Raw genomic sequence first — 25,630 nt, forward strand, 5'->3', positions numbered from 1 at the left:
AACTCACTCTTGATTTGATTCAGGTCATGATCTCAGGGTTGTGCAATTGAGCCCCACAATGGGCTCTGCACTCAGTATGGAGTCTGCTTGAGATTCTCCCTTTCCTTCTTCCTCTACCCCTCCCCTGACTAATGCATGTAAATGCACATTCTCTCAGTAAATAAATAGATAAAATCTTGAGGGGGGAAAAAAGGAAGTCATAGAAATGAACAAGATAATGTTTGCAATTCATTTCCAAAAAGACCTCTTAAAAGGTCATTTTGAAACCTACTAGGCATGTTGCTAGATGCTAAATATATTGCAGGATACAGTCCTTGACCTGGAAGCAACTGCAGACTGGAAGGGAAGATAACACCTTGTAACAATTAAAACACAAACTGAAAATGGAAAGTGTTGTCTGTCGCCTAACTAACATGTATGCTCCATGAAAGCAGGAACTTTGTTTTATTCACTGCCATGTCTCCAATGGCTACACCAGAGCCTAGAATATAATAGCTACTCAAACAATTGCTGATCAATGCATAGGACTAAAGTGGAAGGAATGTTTAATTTCAACTAAGCAGTTACGGAAATGGCACTTTTTAGAACAGAGGTACAGAGTCTGCTTCTCCCTCTCCCTCTGTCCCTCACCCCCGCTCATGCTCTGTCTCTCTGTTCTATCAAATAAATAAAATCTTTAAAACAAAAAATAGAGGTATAGACTATTAGGAGGCAGGAAAGGAGAAAAGAAAGAGAACTAAGATTCATAATACCCCTAAAATGTGTAAGAAATTCCAAGCTGACTTTGAATACACTAACACATTTAACTGTGATATAAATTTTCTGAGACAGTATTGCATCTCCATTTTATAGATGAAGAAACTGAAGCACAAACAGGTTAAGTAACTTGTCATCCAAGTTTATACATCTGAAAAGCAGCCTAATGTCTTCAAGGTTCACCCATGTTGTATCTATCAGGATTCTTCTTTTTTAAGGCTACATAATATTCCATGCTATGTCTATACCACATTTTGTTTATTCATTAATCTGTCGATGGACACTTGGGTTGCTTCCACCTTTGGCTATTGAGACTAATGCTTCTGTTAAACATAAGTGTACAAACATCTATTCAAGTTCCTGCATTCAGTTCTTTTGGTATATGCCCAGAAGTGGAATTGTTGGATATTCATGATAATTTTATGTTTAATTTTTTGAGAAACAGTCATACCACTTTCCACAGCATCTGCACTCCTTTATACTCCTAATAGTGATGCACAAGGTTTCCATTTCTCCATATGCTCACTAACACTTGTTATTTTCTGTGTTTTGGTTTTCTTTATATATGCTATCCTAATGGATATGAAGGGATGTCCCTTATGGTTCTCATTTGCATTTCCCTAATGATTAGTGATGTTAAGTATCTTCGCATGTGCTTATAGATCATTTGCTTATTTTCTTTGGAGAAGTATTTATTCAACTCCTTTGCCCATTGTTTTTGTTGTTGAATTGTAGGAGTTCTTAATATATTTTGGACATTTGGGGTGCTTGGGTGACTCAATGCGGTGACAAGTCCTGCATTGGACTCCCTGCTCTGCATGGAGTCTCCTTCTCCCTCTGACCTTCCCCCGTCTCATGCTTTCATTTTCTCTCTCAAATAAATAAATAAAGTCTTAAAATATATATATATATATATATATATGTATATCGTGTGTGTGTGTATATATATATACATATATACGTGTGTGTATATATATACACACATATGTATATTTGTGTGTGTGTGTGTGTATATATATATATATATATATATATATATATATATATATATATATATTCTGGACGTTAATCCTTTACCAGACATGTTGATTTTCAGTGGCTAGTAGAGTAACCATTTAGAAATATCTAACAGGCAAATATATATGCTGAACTTGAATTCCAGAGGGAGAAACACCATAGATTTAAAAGTTATATTATTTGCACAATGACATTTATAAAGTGCTTCTGCATATATTAGTTTATTTAAAATCTCACAAAAATCCTGACACTTTTTATCTGAGAAAACCAAGGCAGAGGGGCACCTGGGTGGCTCAGTTGTTAAGTGTCTGCCTTCAGCTCAGGTCATGATCTCAGGGTCCTGGGATCAGCCCACATTGGGCTCCCTGCTTGACAGGAAATCTGCTTCTCCCTCTCCCACCCCACCCCCCTGCTTGTGTTCCCTCTCTTGCTGTGTCTCTCTCTGTCAAATAAATAAATAAAATCTTTTTTAAAAAAAGAAAAGAAAAGAAAACCAAGGCAGATCTCCTGACTTCAAATCCCAACACTATTATTTAGAAGTGCTTCACAGGGGCAAAAAGAAGCTGGCCTCGCTGATTGAGTTGTGGGCCCCTTCCCAATCCTCCAAACTGCTCGAATTTTCTGCTGCAAAACCTGAAATACCATCTAAGATTTAATTTTGAAAATGAGTAGTAGAGTTGCTTTAAACAAAATTTAAACCACTACATTACATTATGCTACCTTGCGTTCATAAAATAGTAATTAAAGCTATAGAAATAAATAAATTGCTAAATTAGAAAGCTTGGGGCAGGGCACCTGAGTGGCTCAGGAGGTTACATGTCTGCTTTCAGCTAAAGTCATAATCCCAGGATCCTGGGATTGAGCTCGGCATTGGGCTCCCTGCTCAGCGGGAAGCCTGCTTCCCCCAAGCCTCCACTCGTACTCTCTGTCTCTCAAATAAATAAATAAAATCTTAAAAAAGAAAGAAAGAAAGAAAGAAAGCAAGCAAGCAAACAAGCTTGGGGCAAAACATACATCCCATTTCTTTTTTTAAAGATTTTTGTTTGTTTGTTTCTTCATTTGTTTGTTTATTTGACAGAGATCACAAGTAGGCAGAGAGGCAGACAGAGAGAGGGGGGAAGCAGGCAACCTGCTGAGCAGAGAGCCCCATGTGATGGCGGGTTGATCCCAGGACCCTGGGATCATGACCTGAGCCGAAGGCAGAGGCTTTAGCCCACTGAGCCACCCAGGCACCCCAACATACATCCCAATTTTGTGGGATAAGAGAAAAAAGAAGGAAGGCAGAAAGAAAGCCAAAACAGTAAAGTCTAAGAAGTATTTCAAGAAGAAGATGCAGCAGACTACAGAAAACTCTACACAGAGGTCGTGAAGGATGAAGACTGGAAAAAGGATACTGTGTTTGGCAATCATGAGGTCACTGGTGACCTTTAAGAGATCAATTTTAATACACTGAATGAAAGCACAAGTCAGATTGAAAAGGCTTCAGAAGCCGGGAGAATGTTGAAGAAGGAAAGGTAACAAATACAGAATATTTTCAGTAATTGTAGTATATTAATAATACCAAATATTTACATAGCACCTAATAAGTGCAAGGCCCTGTTCTAATTATTTTACCTATTAATTTATCCTGAGGGAAACTTGGGTAGCTCAGTAGGTTAATGTCTGACTCTTAATTTCGGCTCAGGTCATGATCTCAGGGTTGTGAGATGGAGCCTCACCTCAGGCTCAGCCCTGGGCATGGAGCCTGCTTAAGATTCTCTCTCTACCTCTGCCCCACTCTCCTCCCCTCACCCTCTCCCTCGATTAAGGGTGCACACACGGCACTCTCTTTAAAAAAAGAAGATAATTTATCCTCAAAACAATGGTTGGTATCATCATTCTGTCCATCTACAGGTAATGAAACAGATACAGCAAGAAGCCAGAATTCTGAGGCTACCTACTGCATAGACCCTGCATATATGTGATGATATATAATATTACCATATTATATAATATATACCCTGTATCATATTAGGTAATATATATAATAATATATATGGTAGATATATGTAGATATATATGGTAGCAAAGAATATAATAACATAATATTGAGTGAGATAAAAAATCAGCAAGATTTTTTTTTGCAATAGGGAACCATAGTGTGAGAAAGAATTTTATATTGCTAACATCAACTGTGTACATGATGCTTGCCAGTCATGTCAGTTTATCAGGTGTTGACAGGCTGGCTTTTCCTGAATGTATTAATGCCGCGGGCTTCCATTCAATAAAACCATGAATGAATAGGGAAAAAAACATAATTATCTCCAAGGCTTTCAAAGACATAATACATTCTCTGTTGCTTACAGACTACTGATAACGAATGGATAGACCAAAATCCATTTTGCTGATTGGCTCTATCATATAGTTATACCTAAAGGAAGCAATACTCTTTAAAAAAAACAAAGGAAAAAGGGGGATTATATGAAGGTAATAAAGCTATTCTAAAGACAGAAATCTGTAACATTTATTCTGAGAAAAAAGGATTAACAGCTGGTATTTTTCTGTCATCTTCCTTCCTGCCGATGTTACTCTTTTGAATCACTATGGACTAGAGTATTACAGGGCATAGAAATGTCAATACAGAGGAAATTTCGTGAAGGGTTAATCTAACTTATAAGCAATAAACGCTTTCAAACTTTTTTGTAATATTAGACATAATTTCAATGTTTCTTATAACTAGAATTCTATTAAAATAGAGCAATAGGGGCACCTGGGTGGCTGAGTGGGTTAAAGCCTCTGCCTTCAGCTCAGGTCGTGATCCCAGGGTCCTAGGATCGGGCCCCGCATCAGGCTCTCTGCTCAGTGGGAAGCCTGCTTCCTCCTCTCTCTCTGCCTGCCTCTCTGCCTACTTGTGATCTCTGTCTGTTAAATAAATAAATAATCTTTTTAATAAAATGTTAAATATAAGTTTCACAAATAAGTGAACAAACATGAAGAAAATTATACATTGGCATTACATTTAGACAAGTGTCTTCTGATGGTGATAATGACAAAGAATTTATATACTTTTGCATGAGACCTTTCCAAAACACAGGCACAAATTCTTTAAGTGGTAAGAGAATAATTTTCCTTAAAGTCCATAAATAAACCTAAAGATTGGTAAAACAGAATAGATTGAAGTAGAAAAGAAAGATGACATGGTCCATAACATTTGTGTAATAAATATGACATAATGTTTTGATTGCCTACAGTAAGTTTAAAAACTTTTTTAAAACTCTGAAGTTGAATCCTCATTCTCAACTAATTAATTTAGGGTGAGTCCTGGATGGACACTGTCTTTAAAAAAAATCTGCCCAGGTGATTTTAGTGTGAAACTGAGGTTGAAACCCACTATTCTTTCCTTCAAAATCAAATTTTTTAAGTATAATTTACAATCCATAAAATTTACCAATTTTAAGTGTATGAAATTCACTGTTTTGACAAGTAAGTACAGTCATGTAACCACTACTATGATTGTGATATGGAACATTTCCAACACCCAAAAAGGTTTCCTCATACCCCATTCCCCTGTACCCTAGCAACCCCTGACTTACTTTCCGTCACTATAGGTTTGGGGTTTCTAAAATTTCATATACATGAAACTGTGTCACATGTACTCTTTTTGGTCTAGCTCTTTTATTTAGCATAATGCTTTTTATTTTATTTTTTATTTTTTTAAAGATTTTACTATTTGAGAGAGAGAGAGCACACACACACTGAGCTGTTAGAAGAGGGAGAAGCTCCCTGCGAGCAAGGAGCCCAACACGGGACTAAATCATGACCTGACCGAAGGCAGACACTTAACTGACTGAGCCACCCAGGTGCTCCTAGCATAATGATTTTTAGAATCATCCATGCTTCTAGGCTATCAATAGTCTATTCTTTTTTATTGCTGAATAGTATTCTATTGTATGGATATACAATTTATCTATTTACCCATCTGATAGGCACTTGGGATGTTTCCAGTTTAAGGCTATTCTAAATAAAGCTGCTCTGAATATTCAAGTACAAGTCTTTTTATGAACAGATGTTTTCATTTCTCTAAGTAATATCCAGGAATAGGGTTCCTGAATCTTATGAGTAAGTGTATGATTAACTTTATAAGAACCTGTTTTTCAAAGTGACTATCATTTTGCATACTTACAAATACAATAAGACAGTTCTTAATTGCTCCACATCCTTGCCAGCACTGATACTGGCAGTCTTTCATTTTTAGCCATACTACTGTGTGTGTGTGTGTGTATAGTAGCAGTAGTAGTAGTAGTAGTAGTAGTAGTAGTATCTCCTTATGTTATAATTTGCATTTCCCTGAGGACTAAATGATAATAAGTATACAAATAACTGTTCGTAAAGCAAGAAAAGCACAAGGGTTAACAGGTATTTCATTTTTTGATTCAACTATTTTCAAAGAGGGTAACAATGTTATACTGCCTTGCATACCACATTTGTCACTCCATTACAATGGGAAACAAAAGCAAATGACCAAAAAACACACACACATAAAACTTCAAAAATAGGGCGCCTGGGTGGCTCAGTGGGTTAAAGCCTCTGCCTTTGGCTCAGGTCATGATCTCAGCATTCTGGGATTGAGTCCCGCATCAGGCTCTCTGCTCAGCAGGGAGCCTGCTTCCCTTCCTCTCTCTCTCTGCCTACCTCTCTGCCTACTTGTGATCTCTGTGTGTCAAATAAATAAAATCTTAAAAAAAAAAATGTTTAAAAAAAAAAAACTTCAAAAATAGGTTTCAGAGACTCTCTTAGAGTCAAGTACCCACTCAGTTTATAACTCCCCACCTACATAAATGTCAACATAATGTAGTCCCTAGACCCTTAGGCTTTAGTGTCCAACTTGGGTTTATATTCTAAGGCAGGAAAATATATTTTGGAATGAGGTCCACTAAAAACAGGAAAATGGTTATTTATTGAGCCTTACACAAAACAAGTAACTAAATAGTCAATGAATGAGGGGTGCCTGGGTGGTTCAGTCAGTTAAGTGTGGGACTCTGATTTGGCTCAGGTCGTGATCTTGGGGTTGTGGGATTCAGCCCCACATCAGGATCCACCCTCAGCACAGAGACTGCTTGGGATTCTCTCTCTCTCTCTCTCCTTCTGTTCCTCCCCCTATTCTCACACACACTCTCTCTCTAAACTAAATAAAATCTTTACCAAAAAATTCAATGAATGAATCAAGAATTAGTTAATAAGTGACATTTTTTAAACCTATGTAATGTTTCAAAAATCAGAAATTACAAATTGTCAATGTATCGCCTAGGCTCCTATTACATATAAATCAATGAAGAGAGATGTCCATACTACATAAATATAAAAAAGTCATATAGCAATTTACTCATTTATTCAATAAACATTTATCGAACACAAACTTACAGCATATCACGTTATACATTCTAAGGGGACAAACAATTTTTTCAATACTGAAAACCAAAAATTAATCAGTTGGCTACATATGATCATGAAAAATACCAGAGTAATTTAGCATACTATAATACAATACTAAAGTTAATATTAAAATGAGTGTGATTTCCCTGGCATACTAGTTCAATGATAGGTTAAAAGTGGCCAAGAAGCATGCTGCCTCAGGAAAGAAATAAACCTATGAATAAACTACAAGGTAGAAAACTCACATAAAAGTGATCTGAAATGGAAAGGGACACCCGGGTGGCTCAGTCAGTTAAGTGTCTGCTTTCAGCTCAGGTCATGATCTCAGGATCCTGGAATCAAGTCCTGCATCGGGCTCCTTGATCAGTGTAGAGACTGCTTCTCCCTCTGCCTGCCACTACGCTTGTTTGTGCGCACTCTCGCTCTTTCTCTCTCTCTCTCTGACAAATGAATTAAATAAAATCTTTTTTTTTTAAGTGATCTGGGGTGCCTGAGTGGCTCAGTTGGTTAAGCAACTGCCTTCAGTTCAGGTCATGATCCCAGGGTCCTGGGATCGATTCGTGTGTCAGGCTCCCTGCTCAGCTGGGAGCCTGCTTCTCCTTCTCCCTCTGCCTTCTACTGTGCCTGCTTGTGTTCTCCGTCTCTCTTTCTCTGTCAAATAAATAAATAAAATCTTTTTTTTTAAAAGTGTCTGCAATGGATTGTAGTCTATTTCTAATATCAAACACTAACTCTAAACCATATTAACTTGAGGTCTGGAAACAGGTTAAGAAAAGGTTCATATGCAGGGCACCTGGGTGGCTCAGTGGGTTAAGCCTCTGCCTTCAGCTCAGGTCATGATCTCAGGGTCCTGGGATCAAGCCCCGCTCAAGCCCCACTTTGGGCTCTCTGCTCAGCAGGGAGCCTGCTTCCCCCTCTCTCTCTGCCTGCCTCTTATAAATAAATAAATTCTAAAAAAAAAAAGAAAGAAAGAAAAGAAAAGGTTCATATGCTTTGAGGGTTACCTATTTCCAAAGACAAGTTATAAAGAATACACATTAAAAAAAAAAAACAAAACCCTCACAGTAATCTGTTCATCCTTGCATGTATATCCTGAGTGCTGTACTGCACAATCATCATTTTTTATTAAAAAATGACAGGTTTAACCTTTAAATAACCACCTACTCAACAAAAAAGTTTCACATGTACTAAAAATATTAAATAATATCAATCATGCAAACTGAATCAATTAAATTGAAATAATGCTTACCTAATGAAATGAATGTGGTAATTTCTAATTTAAGCCACAGCCAATATAAAAAAGTTTAAAATTCACATGAAACTATTATGCAACAAGAAGTAAGTGTGAGAAGCTGTTATGAGTTGAATTGTGTCCCTCTAAAAATGGTATGCTTAAATTCCTAACCCCCAAGGGCACCTGGGTGGCTCAGTGGGGTAAAGCCCCTGCCTTCGGCTCAGGTCATGATCCCAGGGTCCTGGGATTGAGCCCTGCATCGGGCTCTCTGCTGAGCAGAGAGCCTGCTTCCCTTCCTCTCTCTCTCTCCCTCTGCCTACTTGTGATATCTCTCTCTGTGCCAAATAAATAAATAAAATCTTAAAAAAAAAAAAAAGAAAGAAAGAAAAGAAAAAAAAATTCCCTAACCCCCAGTACCTCAGAATGTGACCTTAGTTGGAAACAGGGTCATTGCACATGTAATTAGTTAAAATGAGGTCACACTGCAGCAGGGTGGGCCCCTAATCCAATATGACTGCTATCCTTATAAAATGGCCATGTGAAGACAGAAACACATAGGAAGAATGCCATGTGACAACAAAAGCAGAGATTAGAGTTCCAAACCCGAGAAGCTAGAAAAAGCAAGGAAGGACTCCCCTATAGATTTCAGAGGGAGCATGGCCTTTCCATATGTTGATTCAGACTTCTGGCCTCCAGAATTGTGAGCCAATAAGTTTGTGTTGTTTTAAGTCACCCAGTTTGTGGCACTTTGTTACAGCAGCCATAGGATACTAATACAGCGTTTTCAGTATCTTTCTGCATATTCATTAATTTATAGATACATTAATGCCTTGATTTTTAAAAATTGTTTTCTAAGGTATAATATAGTAAACTTGACTTTTTGGGAATAGTTCTATATATTTTAACACATTTACATACATTCATATAACCATCACCATAGTAGAACACTGACAGTTAACATCTTAATTTTTAACAGCCACTGTTGAAACAAGAGAAATGAAATTGTTTCACATAGGCATAAATAAATTTCTAGCCCTTTCACTTCAAAATTTAGAGTTTGTATTCACACTTCAATAATATACTTTTTTTAATTCCTGAAATAGATAACCTCTAAAATAAAATCCACTGTCTTTTAGTTTACTCATTATCTTTTTTTTTTTTTAAGATTTTTATTTATTTATTTGACAGAGAGAGATCACAAGTAGACAGAGAGGCAGGCAGAGAGAGAGGGAAGCAGAGAGCCCGATGCGGAACTCGATCCCAGGACCCTGAGATCATGACCTGAGCCGAAGGCAGTGGCTTAACCCACTGAGCCACCCAGGTGCCCCGACTCATTATCTTTTAAATCTAAAAGCTCTAGGCACTGAATTCTACTCCTGAAATCAATATTGCACTATATGTTAATTAACTAGAATTTAAATAACAATTTTTTTGAAAATCTAAAGCTCTATCTTTGAGAAAATTACCTTCAATAATAATTCATCTAAAGCTTTCAACTGAAGAAAATGGTAAGTCATAGCCTTCACACAAAACAGTAAACATAGAAGATACACAAATGTAACATTCATACTAGTTAATGCTATCAGTTTATTAATATGCACAGGTATGAAGTTTCCCCATATCTTCTAATACCACACGAATACTAAAAATTTAAGCTTCGCTCTTTTTTTAAGTCTTATAACACTGAGAAGTCTGTTCTTAACCTTCCCTATTCAACAAATATTTATTAAATATTAAGATGTTTGTGTGATGTGTTAGAGAGAGGTAAAAGGAGAGAACTCATTGCTTAAAAAAAAAGTAATATGATTTTAAAATTTGGTAAGTTTCTACTCTAAAAAATTTTTCCACATATCCCTTAAAGTATGCAGCTACCTTCTATGCTCGAACAGCTTAAATATAAATTCATTTTTCCTCACATGAATTTTATTATGATTTTACAACTATTTTAACTTACATACAATGCTATAAAGCTTTTTAGATGAGGATATCTTTTGTTCCCCCCAAAAATACAGATCAAAACAAATCATATACAAAAATCAACAACTGGGGGTGCCTGGGTGGCTCAGTGGGTTAAAGCCTCTGCCTTCGGCTCGGGTCATGATCCCAGGGTCCTGGGATCCAGCCCTGCATCAGGCTCTCTGCTCAGCGGGGAGCCTGCTTTCCTCCTTCTCTCTCTGCCTACTTGTGATCTCTGTCTGTCAAATAAATAAATAAATAAATAAAAAGTCTTAAAAAAAAAAATCAACAACTGTAATACTTGTCACAATGCACTTCACAAAAGTTGTACTATAAAAAAATTTCATAGTTTATTGATAACATACAAGTTCTCATAATTATAAACTTATTATTTGATATCTAAGCTATGAACTGGATCTTCTAATTATTATTGTCTTTGTAATTATACTTCTTCCATGTAAGGTAGTACATAGCATTGTGGCTCTTGTCTTGAAGACTATCCAAGGACAAATTATACTTACTAGAAAATGTATGGACTAAAAATATGGGGTTTTGTTGACATCAACAGTCATAATCTATGAAAATTTTTGGATACATATGTAAATTATAATATATAATAGATATAACATAAGATACACATAACAATATATAAGAATTTATATCATTAAGATATACCAGCACAGAAGGTCACTGAATGCTCTTACCTAATTTTTTAAAATCTAAACATCCAAATAAACATTTCTGCATTTAAGAGAGAAAAACTGTTAATGTTTTTAAAAAAAGCTTTAAAAAAAACACAACTGCATTTATTTTTAACAGCATTTGTGAGATATAATAGACATAAGAAAATGTACTGAACAAAAGGAATGGAACAGCAAAAAGAATTAGTATAAGGTGAATATCCAACAGCTACAACGTAGGTTCAGTGATAGAGCATTGTCAGACCATCCGAAGACCCCTGGATACTTCCTCTTAGTCATGTTAATGATTTTTTTCCCCTGAGTCAATCCAGATTTCACAAACTACTTAAGTTTTACCAAGCACAGGTAAGTTATTTAAGATATGATGAATTGCAAAAAAAAGGTCAACTTCTTAAAACTATTAGTAAATTATAATCATCCCATTCTTATACCATCTACAGACTCCTGAATAAGTATTTTTTTCCAAAGTCTATACTACTGATAATTTCCATGGATTTCTTAAACAGGTTAAAAATGCAAATACCTAAAACATCTGAACTCTATTACCTTCATAATAACTGAGAGATCAGACTGTAAGTCTTTCACACAGCTTTAAATTTACAGATGTACATGAAAAGACTAATTTACAATTTTCCCTTTTTAAAAGGAACAATACTTCTGATTCAGTACTGTTATGTAGAAGAAATGCATCCTTTGAGCATAATAGCCTGTAGTTCTCCAATTTGTTTACATCAAGCTGGGAAAGTTTCAGTTCTGATTCAAAATCTGATGTTTTTTCTACAGAGTACTTGCTTTTCAACAAGCCCATGACTTCCCATTACCAGATTCCATGTAGAAAGTAATCAGAAGTTACCGAATGTAGTATACCTACTCTTTGCACAGGTCTTTTTGTTATTGTCTATTTTCCTTCAAAATTTGTTTTGTGTTGTGCTGTTTTCTTCATTTTTAAAAATTTACATTTTTTATTTTGAGGTCTTTTTGTTTTCCATTTTAAATCTCCTTATGAATCCTTTCCTTAAAAGAGTATTGTTATAAAAATACCCTAAACTCCTTTCCTTTCTAAACCATCAGACTTCAGTAACTTCCCAATTCTGAGGTTATAACTATGCCTTACCAACATCAAGGAAATATGTAGCATTTTTAAATTAGGACCACTGAGTAATTAAATTGAGTTTGAAGTTATAAACTGAAAAACACTATTACTATCTTCCTATATATAAATCATTTCCTCACTAGTCTCTTGGCAATACTTTCATAAAACCTATCATGTACATTAAGTCACATACTCATATTTTAAGTTTAAGAGATGAGGGATGAGTCTTAATTTCACATAATAAATGGTGATTCATGCTAAGATACAGAACTCAAAATGCCAGGAATGGAATATCCTCTTTCACACTCATTAGCATAAATTAAAGTAAGAAAAATAAAGATTACACAGCTCATGGTTCTCAAATAGCATTACTAAAGTAAGTAATTCATTCTCCTACCTTCACATCTATGAAATCCACAGTAAGAATCAGAAAACATGCTTATGTGTCTTTTCTCCAGATCCCAAAACTCTCATACAAGAGCTCATTATCCCAATAAGCATGCCAACTATCATACCATGAAAGAAAAATATCTGATTTAAACATGACCTGCATCACCCACAAAATCTGATTTTATTTGGAATTTGACAATTATAGTCATTTACAAAATATATACCTCTTTAAAACTCTTCCTATCCCTCATTTGCCCCCTCAAGTTTAAAAATTCTTTCAAATCCATCCCTTACTATAAAACAACCACTTAAATTGACACTTCTCAATTTAAGATATCTTAAACAAGAATCTTAAAAGCTAACTGATCTAAACTCATAAAAATAAAGTTTGCAGACTAATAATGTCTACATTTACTTTCATGTTTTCAGTATTTCAGTACTCAAGTTGTACACTTTAATTATCTGATTATTCAACTCATTCTTTCAAAAATACTAATGCACAAAGCACTAGCTAGCCTTTTCCAAATAAGACTTTCTCAATCCACTGTCACTGTATTCTGACACAAGATAAATTTAGATAAATTTACATTTCACATTTGCAAAACAAATTGTGGTACACTGTTGTTTTAAAAAGAAACAGAAGATTCAATGATTCTCAATAACCATAAGTAGATTACTTTATATGAAACACCACAATGCACCACTCTTTAAAAGAAAAAAATTTCAAATATATTAGTTTTACCTGGGGAAAAGAGAGCTAGATGTTTGGCATGCCTGTGTATGTGTTCAGTACTTATTTAATTCTAAAAACAACCTTTCTCCAACTCCTTTCAAAAATCAGTATTTTTTCAATAAATATGAGCATATACTGTACAATAAAATGCATAATGTGCATGTCCAGAAAGCTACAATAACCCGAATAGAAAAAAAAAAATCAGTGTTTTAATTTTCCACACAGCAATTCAATGTTAAACAATGTCATTTTTCCCCCTTTCTCCCTAACCATTCCACATATCAGGTCTACTACTGTATTTATGTATTTAGTAAGATTAACAAATTGACTAGAAGATCTGGAGGAGTAAAAGAAAAAAAATCATTTTTCACTTTCCCACAAACAGAAAGATAAAACAAAAGCAAATCCGAAGACTTGTTAAATGAGAAGCATTTGAAAAACCCAACGTGACCAGCTTTTGATTTACCCTAGTCTGACAAGGAAGACAGACCCCACCCCCACTCCAGATTGTGTGGCTTTTTTTTTTCCTTGGGTGGGGGTGTGGAGAAGAGAGCTGTCACATTTCCATCTTCGGTTATTGTTAAGTCCGCAGCCTAGATTCCCAAGTACCACTGGTCTAAGGGGAAAAAAATTAAAGCGTATAATTCTACTTGTTTGAAATGCACAATATTTTGTTGATGTTTTTCCTATTTTAAAGTTAATTATACCCAGCTTCAATCTGTAAAGACTACAGATTGCCTTTGACAGCCTGTCCCTCAAACATTCCCCGTAAGACTGCTTGCTCCAGATTCACTAAGAATTCTCTTCTCTCTAAACTTAAATTAGAAAAACGCATTTCTGAAATCATTACATCCAAAAAGGCATTCCTCCCCATCCTTTTGCTTTGGCGTGGGGTGTAGAATTGAGAGTAAAAAAGAGATCAATTTGCTCTTCGAACAAAAAGAAATGGGGTAGAGGGCGAGTGGGGGTAAGAGCAGCAGTGGACCTGAATGAAATGTTGAGAAAAGTTTTTTATGTGACTAGTGTGTCCTTCAGCAGGGGAACAAGAGTTGGGCAGAAAGCTGGAATCTTGGCCCCGGGCTCCTGCAGAGAGAAGGCACCTGCGGAAAAGATGGCCAGGCACCAGAGAGGAGCCGGGCTACTACCTACCGACTTGCAGCACGTTCTCCACCGAGCCGCTGTCCAGCAGACGGATGCCCCGGCGGAACGGCAACCCCTCGCCGCCGCCGCCCGCCGCTCCGGCCGCTGTGCCCAGCCCGGCGGACGCCCCCGCCGCGGCGGCCCCGGGGGCGGAGCCGGTCGGAGCGGCGGCCCCGGGGGGCGGCGGCGGCCCCTCCTCGGCCGGCGAAGCCCCCGCGGCGCCGCCAGCCGCTCCGGCGCCGGGGCCGCCACGGTACTGGAAACTGGAGTACATGCAGATCTCCCGCTCATTCCGCGGGAAAGACCAGTAGACGATGCGGCGCTGCACGGGCTCCGGGATCCGCTCGAAGCGCTCCTCCACCCTCTCGTACGCCCACTTTTCCGCCACCGTCTTGGCGGCGCAGTCCAGCAAGGACTCGGGCTGCAGGTGGGGGCGGGCCCCGGGGGCCAGGCAGCTGCCGCCGACGCCCCCCACCCCACCGCTGGCGGCCCCGGGCGAACCGCGAGGGTGGTGAGCCTGCGGGCTGGGCCACGAGCACAGGCGCTTAGCCGGTGAGACCGGCGACGGAGAGAGCAGCTCCTCTCGCTCACCTCCTTCCGCCATTGCTGGGAACTGACTGACTGACTGAGGCGGCGGCGGCGGCGGCGGCAGCGGCGGCGGCGGCGGCACCGACTGCGGCGGAGACCCCGGCCACGGCCACGCGCCCCGCGCAAGCGCCCAACTGCGGCGCCGGGGGAGGGGCGGGGCGAGCAAACCCGCGAGCCGGCCGGCCCGAGTGGGGAACCTGGGCCGGCCCCCTGCGCGCGCCGCAAGGGCCGGCGAGGGCGTCCTGAGAACGAGCGTAAGGTGGCGCGCGCTGTCCTGGCCGCCACGGGCGCGAGAAGGGGCGGGAGCGAGCGCCGGCCGGCGGCGCGCGCCAGGCGCAGACAGCCCAGAACGCGCGCGGAGCGCTTGCGCGGGGCGGACGGCCACCTAGGGGCGAGGAGCGCGGGGCACAGTCGCCGGCCAGCGCGCCTCTAACCCACCTGCCGCCTGGCCAAAGAGGAGTGCACTGTGTGGTCAAGTGAAATGGCCAGGCCGCGAGCCCTCGGAGGAGCCGCCTCCGTGAAGTTCTAGGCTTGCCGGGCACAGGCAGAGGGAAAGCTCAAAATCAGGCTGCTATGGTAGAATTAACAAGACAGGAGACTGTCACGGCCGAGCAGAGGAGCCGGCAGAAAGATGCTAGGAAGACACTAGGAAAAAATCGGTAAGTTCGAATGATGGAAACTCTCCTCATGCCACAATAATGTAGAATAAAGTCGGCGGTCCCCTCCAGAGCCGGGCAAAGTTGCACCAGCCGGTGACTGGACAGTGGGGCGCCGAGATCTCACCGCCTAGGCGGCTGCTCCCTCCCAGGTTTTGGCGGGTTTAGCACCTTGCGTCCTAGGAAACAAAACAATTTTTTGTGTGGCTTTGGTAGAATTTTCTGGTCCTCTGCTTCCAGTCTAAATTAGGTCTCGCATGTTTCCCTCGCTGACTCGGTTTTTTATTTTTTACACCTTTTATTACTTATAACAAATTGTACACATATTTTTATGTATTTGTGTAATGTCTGACTGCCCAACTGAGTGTAAACTCCATGAGAGCCAGGATCATTTCTATTTTCTTCACTATAATGTATCCTCAAGTGGGTGCTCAAGAATGGCACCTTCACCGCTAACTTCTCCATGAACAACGCTGAGTTGTAAGCAGCAAGAAAAGCTCATTTCAGATTTGCTGACAGACTAATCTCTACAACTTTAAAATGTTCCAAGAACTATATTAAGAGTTCCTGTAATTGCCGCCTCCCTTTTTTTTTTTAATTTTTTTTAAGATTTTATTTAGTTATTTGACAGACAGAGATCACAAGTAGGCAGAGAGGCAGGTAGAGAGAGAGAGGAAGGGAAGCAGGCTCTCCGCTGAGCAGAGAGCCTGATGTGGGGCTCGATCCCAGGACCCTGAGACCATGACCCGAGCCGAAGGCAGAGGCTTAACCCACTGAGCCACCCAGGCGCCCCGCCGCCTCCCTTTAAAATGAACGAGTTCTAGGGTATAAAGTAAGAATAAGAAGAGAGTAAATGAGGGGCTCCTGGGTGGCTCAGTGGGTTAAAGCCTCTGCTTTCGGCTCAGGTCATGATCCTAGGGTCCTGGGATTGAGCCCCACATCGGGCTCTCCGCTCAGCAGGGAGCCTGCTTCCCCCTTCCCCCTTCTCTCTCTGCCTGCCTCTCTGCCTACTTGTGATCTCTGTCTGTCAAATAAATAAATAAAATATTTTTTAAAAAAAGAACTCTACAAAATCTGTGTTGTTACCAATGAAACATTTTTAAAAAAAAGAGAGAGAGAGAGTAAATGATTGGAGACAAAGGAGCCAAAGTAGTTTGGTTTTGCTATAACCTCAGAATGAAAGAGCACAGGCTAGAGAGGCAGAATTGGCTGTCAGTCGCACTTTCTACTTGTGTGATGCTAGTCATGACTCACTTAAATGATTTGTAAAGGGAGCTAGTAATAATGCCCATATTAACTTTTGTAAGAATTACAAATATTCCAAATTGAGTATTTATGTAGTACTCGTATCTATTTATATGTGTAAATGGATTTATATCTATAGATATCTTATTTGGTTGTTGTGAAATAGCATAATCTCTACTCCTTCTTAAATCTGGTACCACAATTATAGACTTCCATGGCACTTATTCTTTTCCTTCCTAGAACTTACAGTTTTTTTGGGGGGGAGGACAGCGGTGAATATATTTTTAATGCCTGACTAGAGTACATGTGTGAGACTTGCAATGGCAGAAACCATTTCTATGTAAGGAAGGGCCTATCTCTATCTCTATCTCCATCACTTGCCATAATGCTTTACACATGGAAGATCTCAAAAAGTACTTGCTTTTTGAATCAATGAATATGTTACTGTGATTTAATCAACTGCTGGTAAAGAAGGTTAATAGAAGTTGGAACATAGGAAGAAATATTACTTAAACACTTACTTAAACAAAGTTAAGTTTGAGGGGCACCTGGAAGGAGCAGTTGGTTAAGTGTCTGACTCTTGGTTTCAGCTCAGGTCATGATCACAGGGTGGTGCATGGGGCTCTGCTGAGCATGGAGTCTGGTAAAGTTTCCATCTCCCTTTCCTTCTGCCCCACCCCACTCTCGCTCTCTCTCGCTCGCTTGCTCGCTCTCTTGCTCTCTCAAATAAATAAAGAAATATTTTTAAAAGAGTTAAGTTTGATTCCTATGCATTTGATGTACGCAATTGGTGCTGGAAAGCCTTGTTCCTCTCCATGGGAGCCTCTGGAATGGGCTACTTGAATATCCTTATGACGTGGTTGGTTTTCTCCAAAGCAGTTAAGCAAGAGAGCAAGCTAGAAGCTGCAATGCTTTTTATGACCTAATCTCAGAAGTCACACACCATCATTTCTACCATATTCTATTCTCTCAGAACAGTTCTGACTCAATGTGGGAGAAGACGCTACAAAAGCATGAACACCAAAGAAGAGGAAAGGATCACTGAAAGGCATGTTGTATATTAGCTATCACAACCAACTCCCACCAGCACTGAGTAAGAATACTATTTCCCTATATTCTCACCGATACGCAACACACAATATTGTCAGACTTAATTTTTAACAGCTTCATTAACAAAAAGTGTTTTTGCTCTATTTTTTTGTGGTTACTGGTGAGGTTGAGCATCATTTTACATATTTTTGGCCATAATACATCCCCTTCTGTATATTGCCTACTTAGATCATTTTCTTCTATTGGATTATTTAATATTTTTTTGGTTTGTAGTACTCTATATGTTCTGGATAGAAATTCCTTATTATATGTATTGCAAGTATCTTCTTCCAGTATGTGTTTTGTCTTTTAAATTTATTATGTTTATTATATTTTGCTACACTGATATTTTAAATTTTTTTTAACATACATTTATTTATTTATTTATTTATTTGACAGACAGAGATCACAAGTAGGCAGAGAGGCAGGCACAGAGAGAGGAGGAAGCAGGCTCTCCGCTGAGCAGAGAGCCTGACGCGGGGCTCGATCCCAGGACCCTGAGATCATGACCTGAGCCGAAGGCAGAGGCTTAACTCACTGAGCCACCCAGGCGCCCCTGATATTTTAAATTTTGATCACATCAAATTACCTAACTTTTAAGTTTTGCATGTATTTTATATTATTTGAGAAAGCCTTACCTAGTCTATATTTTCTTCTAATTTTGAAATTTTTTTCACTTTTTGGCCTTTTTTCCCATGTAGAATTTTTTTTCTTACTATGGATATAATTTTAATTTTTTTTCATATGAGGAGAGTTGGTCATTTCTCTAAAGCCATTTGTCAAAATAGTTCGGCCTTTCCTGAATTGATTTGTGAAGTGTCAAATTGTCTTATATTTATAGGTTTGTTTCTGGGCATTTTTTTTCTGTTTCACTACCTTTTTATCCCTTCCTATTACAACAATACATTTTTAATTAATAATTTAATTTGGTAATATGTAACTTTATAAATTTAGAAATGTTTAGAAAACTGGTAGGATGACTCTCCCTTCTTTGTCCTTATTTTTCAAATTTGTTTTAGCTGTCCATGCACATTCTGATCCTTTCATGTGAACCTTATAATCAATTTTACTATGTTCCAAAAAAATCCTAAAGGGATTTTTTTCTTGGAATTACATTGAATTTCTAGATTAACTTGGGGACAGCTAATGTCTTTATAATTCAGTCTTCATAAATGTACTAATCTCTTCATTTAATATGGGTCTTTTTTGCCAATCTTTTTAAAAAAACTAAATATTTTACTATTACTCATATTTATTTTATGGACTTAGTGATTGCTAGATCTTTTCCAAGTTACCATTAAACAAGAAATAATTTCACTCTGGTACCTTAACATCCAGTTAGTAAGATAAGCTGAAACACAGGAAAAGTCAAATAACAGTAAAGACTGAAAGATTATAAAAAAGCAATAGGTACAATAAGCCTCAGAGGATTGTCAGGTGACTTGAAGAAACAGTGATTATTTTGAGAACCAGAAGAAGGATCACTTTGAGGAGATCACTTGGAGTCTTCTTTCATCTTGATCTTGGAGAATAAGTAGGATTCAAATAGGCCCAAAGACTTAGGGAAGGAATTTAAATTGGATTGAACTACTTCAATGGAAACCCAAAAGCTTTGAAAAGTACAAAACATTCTTTTTTTTTAGAAAGTGATAGTATTCTTTTTTTTTTTTTTTTAAGATTTTATTTATTTATTTGACAGAGAGAGAGAGATCACAAGTAGGCAGAGAGAGAGGAAGGGAAGCAGGCTCCCTGCCTAACAGAGAGCCCGATGTGGGGCTCGATCCCAGGACCCTGGGATCACGACCTGAGCTGAAGGCAGAGGCTTTAACCCACTGAGCCACCCAGGCGCCCCAGTACAAAACATTCTAATGGAACAGGTTTTTTTGTTTTGTTTTGTTTTGTTTTTGGAAGTTTTTTAAAATCTATTTGACTATAAAAATGGAAAATAAAGATTAGAGGGTCTTTGAAAGTCAAATTTGGATAATCTTAAATGCCAGGTAAGGAGTTTGAAGTTGAGTATACAGAATGAGGAATGGGAAACCAAGGTTTTTAAATAATCTATATAGCATTATAAAACTGAATATAACTTCTGTTTTTTCACATCTTTCCTCCCATTAGTCTGTGCTTTGTACTTAGCACATAATAGATTGTCAGTAAACATTTCATGAATGAATGAGTGAATGACCTGGCTATAATGTAGAGAATCTACATAATATAGAGAATCTATATTTGAAGGGAAAAAATGGAAAACATCGAAAATTCTCAGGAACCTATTCTAATAATCTCATCATGAGTTAGTTGTTAGTGACCTCAATTCACATGACAGTAGGAAAAGAAAAATTTTGCTGAATAAAATGCTTCTAAATAAATAAAAAGATAAAGTTCTTCCTGTATATTGTTCCTGAAAATTGATACAATGAAAATTTATTAATATCAACACTATACCTTAGAGTAGCAAGGTGATTTTCTTTTTGACAAACTATGAAGATACATCTTGTGTTTTCTGGTATTTTTGCCATTTTGAAACAAATAAAATGAATAAACCATTATATGTGAGGCATTATAAGTTAAATGTAACAAAGCACACTAAGTTAGTTAAGATAGTCTGGCCCTGATTTGGGACTGGAAATTGACAGAGCAAGCTGCCAAAAGATAAGGAAGCAAGGACATCTAATAATAATGATATTTAAAATGGATACAGTGCTTTACACTTTCAGCTGAGAAATAAAGCAGTGTTGAAGAAAATTCACTGAGTTGTGTTAACCAAAAATACTAATTTAATACTTATTTCAGATCAAAATTAAAGCCCTAAATGCTGCTTAGTAAACTCTATTATTCATCCCTAACCTATTAGGACCTTTATCCACATTTTACCTATGAAGAAAGGCTCGAAAAGTTATATCTTAATCAAGGTTACTAGCAAGTGAGTGATGGAACTCAAATCCATGTTGTTGAATTCTGAGCCCAGTAGAATTTCATTTCCACACCATTCTTGTCTTTACCAAGAGCCAAAGGGTTTTGTAAGGATAGCATCAAAGTGAACATATATTCTGTTTCCTGGACAGGGACTCAAATTTGGCCAGAAAGGAGCTCTCAGACTGATTCACTTAAAAGGGAATAAGCAATCAGATTTCTCAATGAAGCATGAGAACCATTCCATTGGCTATAGTCAAATAGTGAAACTTCAGGGGAAAAAAAGGGAAAAGAGGCCAAGAATAAGATGAAGGAGATGGAGAAGGTGAGAAGGAAAAGGAAAAACAGCGGTGACTTAGAGAGACGATAATACACTGGAAATATCAGCAGGTGGAATAATAATGAGACCTGAAGTAAGACCTTGTTGATACTTGGCTTGTGTGGAGTAAATACAGCGGTCAGTAGTGTTATTAAGAGCTATATGAGGCCATTGTTGACACCCACCAGTTCTTTTCAAGATCAGGCTAAATACTGGTTCAGATTAAAACAATATTTGTTTGTGGATGTTAACGTTATTGTTTTCTTGCCTTAAATACAAAAGTCAGTGTAGAGTTTATAGTCCAGTTTGGGAAACAGACATTAAACAAACACATAAATATATAAATGCAGGTGGTAATAATGAGGTTTATAAGACATTTGTGAATATGTAAAATGTGTTTTGGAACAGCAAGTACCCTATATTGATTGAAACACCAAGCCTGTGGTGAGAAGTAGCAGAAAAAGACTGCAAAGGAGACTTGAGAGAGATCACATAAAACTTCAAAATGCTAATTAAAGAATCTGAATTCTCATTGAGGAAGACACAAAGAAATGGAAAAATGTTCCATGCTCATGAATTGGAAGAACAAATATTGTGAAAATGTCTATGCTACCTAAAGCAATCTACACGTTTAATGCAATCCCTATCAAAATCCCATCCATTTTTTTTTTCAAAGAAATGGAACAAATAATCCTAAAATTGATATGGAACCAGAAAAGACCTCGAATAGCCAGAGGAATGTTGAAAAAGAAAGCCAAAGTTGGTGACATCACAATTCCAGACTTCAAGCTCTATTACAAAGCTGTCATCATCAAGACAGTATGGTATTGGCACAAAAACAGACACATAGATCAATGGAACAGAATAGAATGCCCAGAAATAGACTCTTGACTCTATGGTCAACTAATCTTCGACAAAGCAGGAAAGAATGTCCAATGGGAAAAAAGAGTCTCTTCAACAAATGGTGTTGGGAAAATTGGACAGCCACATGCAGAGAAGTGAAACTGGACCATTTCCTTACACCATACATGAAAATAGACTCCAAATGGATAAAGGACCTAAATGTGAGAGAGGAATCCATCAAAATCCTTAAGGAGAACACAGGCAGCAACCTCTTCGACCTCAGCCGCAGCAACTTCTTCCTAGGAACATCACCAAAGGCAAGGGAAGTAAGGGCAAAAATGAACTATTGGGACTTCGTCAAGATCGAAAGCTTCTGCACAGCAAAGGAAACAGTCAACAAAACCAAAAGACAACTGACAGAATGGGAGAAGATATTTGCAAATGACATATCAGATAAAAGGCTAGTATCCAAAATCTATAAAGAATTTACCACACTCAACACCCAAAGAACAAATAATCCAATCAAGAAATGGGCAGAGGACATAAACAGACATTTCTGCAAAGAAGACTTCCAGATGGCCAACAGACACATGAAAAAGTACTCCTCATCACTCAGCATCAGGGAAATACAAATCAAAACCACAATAAGATACCACCTCACACCAGTCAGAATGGCTAAAATTAACAAGTCAGGAAATGACAGATGCTGGCGAGGATGTGGAGAAAGGGGAACCCTCCTACACTGTTGGTGGGAATGCAAGCTAGTGCAACCGCTCTGGAAAATAGCATGGAGGTTCCTCAAAAAGTTGAAAATAGAGCTACCCCAAAACCCAGCAATCGCACTACTGGGTACTGACCCTAAAGATACAAATGTAGTAATCTGAAGGGGCACGTGCCCCGGAATGTTTATAGCAGCAATGTCCACAATAGCCAAACTATGGAAAGAAACTAGATGTCCATCAACAGATGAATGGATAAAGAAGATGTAGTATATATATACAATGGAATACTATCCAGCCATCAAAAGAAATGAAATCTTGCCATTTGCGATGATGTGGATGGAACTAGAGGGTATTATGCTGAGCGAAATAAGTCAATCAGAGAAAGACAATTACCATATGATCTCCCTAATATGAGGAAGTTGAGAGGTAACATGGGGCTTTGGGGGATAGGAAAAGAATAAATGAAACAAGATGGGATCGGGAGGGAGAAAAACCATAAGAGACTCTTAATCTCACAAAACAAACTGAGGGTTGCTGGGGGGAGGGAGGCAGGGAGAAGGTGGTTGGGTTATGGACATTGGGGAGGGTGTATGCTATGGTGAGTGCTGTGAAGTGTGTAAACCTGGTGATTCACAGACCTGTACCCCTGGGGCTAATAATACATTATATGTTAATAAAAAAGTAAAAATTTTTTTTAAAAAAGGTAAAGACAAAAAAAAAGGATCTGAATTCTCTTAGGTTGACTGAAGGATGTTAAAAAAGATGTTTTAAGCAGGAAAGTAACATGATAAAAGCAGTATTTCAGGAAAATTAATCAGACAGAAGTGTGCAGGATGAATGGGGAAGAGAATTAACAGTCTGCAGGCAGAAGATAAGTTAGGAGGCTACGGTAATATGTGAGATGGAGATGATACAGTCCTGTAGAGGGCATAGGGCATCTATACCTAGGGACTGAAATCCAGCCTGCAGTCCATTTGCCCAGCTCTATGCCTAAAGTGTTACATCTGGGTGCCTTTTTCTATTTCTCACCAAGGGGCCATATAAAGCAGTGGCTCCAGGCCTGTATTACTCTGTTTGATCTCTCCTCTAGTGAGAGAATTGACCCATTTCAAAGAGACTGTGGGAGTCTAAAATACTTCTTTTACAGCATTGCAATGTCCAGGGTGAAAACAAAAATATTAAAATCAATGACCAAGAAGAATATATGACTTCTTACAATAGCTCTTTTGATGTGAGGAAAATTTTGAGCCAACCTTAAAAACAAATCTTTTAAAATTGCATTTGTGAAACATCCTCAGCCCCTCAGGAATGGAACAAAAATCAGTGCTAAGATGAGGGCGAGGGGCATCCAGCAAGCAAACCATAAGCAATCCAGAGTCATTTGTTTAATAATGGAATTTATTCTAGTTTCCATTTAAGAAGTAGAAGGTAAACACCTGTGCTTGCTGATAATGCTAACTTTGATAGGGTATATATTCAATACTGGATGGAGTGGGGATAGGGAAAGGTATTTGGGAAATGGAAAGGAAACCCATGATTAAAACAATATTGAACTGATTGGACTTATTACCCAACTCTGCCATATTTCTTCTTCAACAGTAGACGTTGTGGTTGTCTTCCTCATCCATTACACCCTCTTCAGTTGTGGAGCCGCCATAAAATTAGAGGAATTTAGCTCCAAGGGTTAGCTCCAACTTGTCTAATTGATTGGAATAATCCCATACCCCATTCTAAAGGGATTCACTCCGAGATAAACAGATACAACAAGTTAGTCAGTGAATGGCATTTCCATGGTCATAGAAATTGGTTCAGGAATGAGCATAACTCTTTGGGGCCAATGAGACATGTGGTTTGCGAGCAACTTCCAGAAAAAATTGTTCTCACTCTTTTATGAGAGCCTGTAGAAGCAATTCTCTTGTGTCTTGCCATAGGAAAGGAGACCGTTGGTGGCATGTCATGTATACAGAGAGAAAGCTAGACATGGGTTGGAGCTGACACACCAGAGGCATATGGAAAAGACAGAAAATAATTAGATTTCTGATGGCATTGCTGAACAGCTGAATCAAGCCTACTTGAAGCCCCCATGCCTGTTGACATCCAGTTATATGAGCTAATAAATCCCGTTATTATTTTTTCAGTACTTTATTAAGATATAATTTATAGGTGTTAAAATGAACCAATCTTAAGGATACAGCTTGATGACTTTTTACATATGTACACACTCATGGGGCCAACACACAGATCAAGATATAGAACATTTCTATCAGGGACACCTGGGTCGCTCAGTCCATTAAGCGTCTACCTTAGGCTCAGGTCATGATCTCAGGGTCCTGGGATCAAGCCCCACATCAGGCTCCCGGCTTAGCAGCGAGTCTGCCTCTTCCTCTGCCCCTCCCCCTGCTGACTCATGCTCACTCGCTCTCTCTCTCTCTCTCATAAATAAAACATTTTTTTTAAAGAACATTTCTATCATTTCAAAAGGTTCCCTCATATGCCTTTCTAGTCAATATCCCCCCCCAGTGAGAACCATTATTCAATGGAATCATAAAGTATGAATTCTTTTATGTATGGCTTTTTTCACTAAGCATGTCTTTGAAAATCATCTTTGTTATTCCTGTGTATCAGCAGTTTGTTCTAATTCTCAGTAGTATTTCATTACATAAATGTAGCACACATTGCTTATCCCTTCTCTCTGTGATGGACATTTGGTGTGTGTGTTAGTCAAGACAGGATAAGATGTGCATTTATTAGAGGTTATGCTTGATGAGGAACATGGAGAGGTAGTTAGGAACTAGGGAATCCTGTAAGAGCCATCAGACCTCA

At 38.5% G+C, this 25,630-nt stretch overlaps 1 protein-coding gene across 1 annotated transcript in view; it reads right to left on the reverse strand.

Annotated features, from left to right (window-relative positions):
• The window catches only part of LOC111143185 (zinc finger SWIM-type containing 5), a 218,741-nt gene extending 203,705 nt beyond the window's left edge, over nucleotides 1-15,036 (reverse strand). The window contains exon 1 of the mRNA XM_022496715.1: nucleotides 14,442-15,036. Coding sequence (XP_022352423.1) covers nucleotides 14,442-15,036 — 595 coding nt within the window. The remainder of the gene's footprint in view (nucleotides 1-14,441) is intronic.
• Nucleotides 15,037-25,630: the final 10,594 nt, after the last annotated feature.

Source organism: Enhydra lutris, unplaced genomic scaffold (genome assembly GCF_002288905.1).
Source record: "Enhydra lutris kenyoni isolate GAN:26980312 unplaced genomic scaffold, ASM228890v2 scaffoldscaffold9, whole genome shotgun sequence".
NCBI lineage: Eukaryota > Metazoa > Chordata > Mammalia > Carnivora > Mustelidae > Enhydra > Enhydra lutris.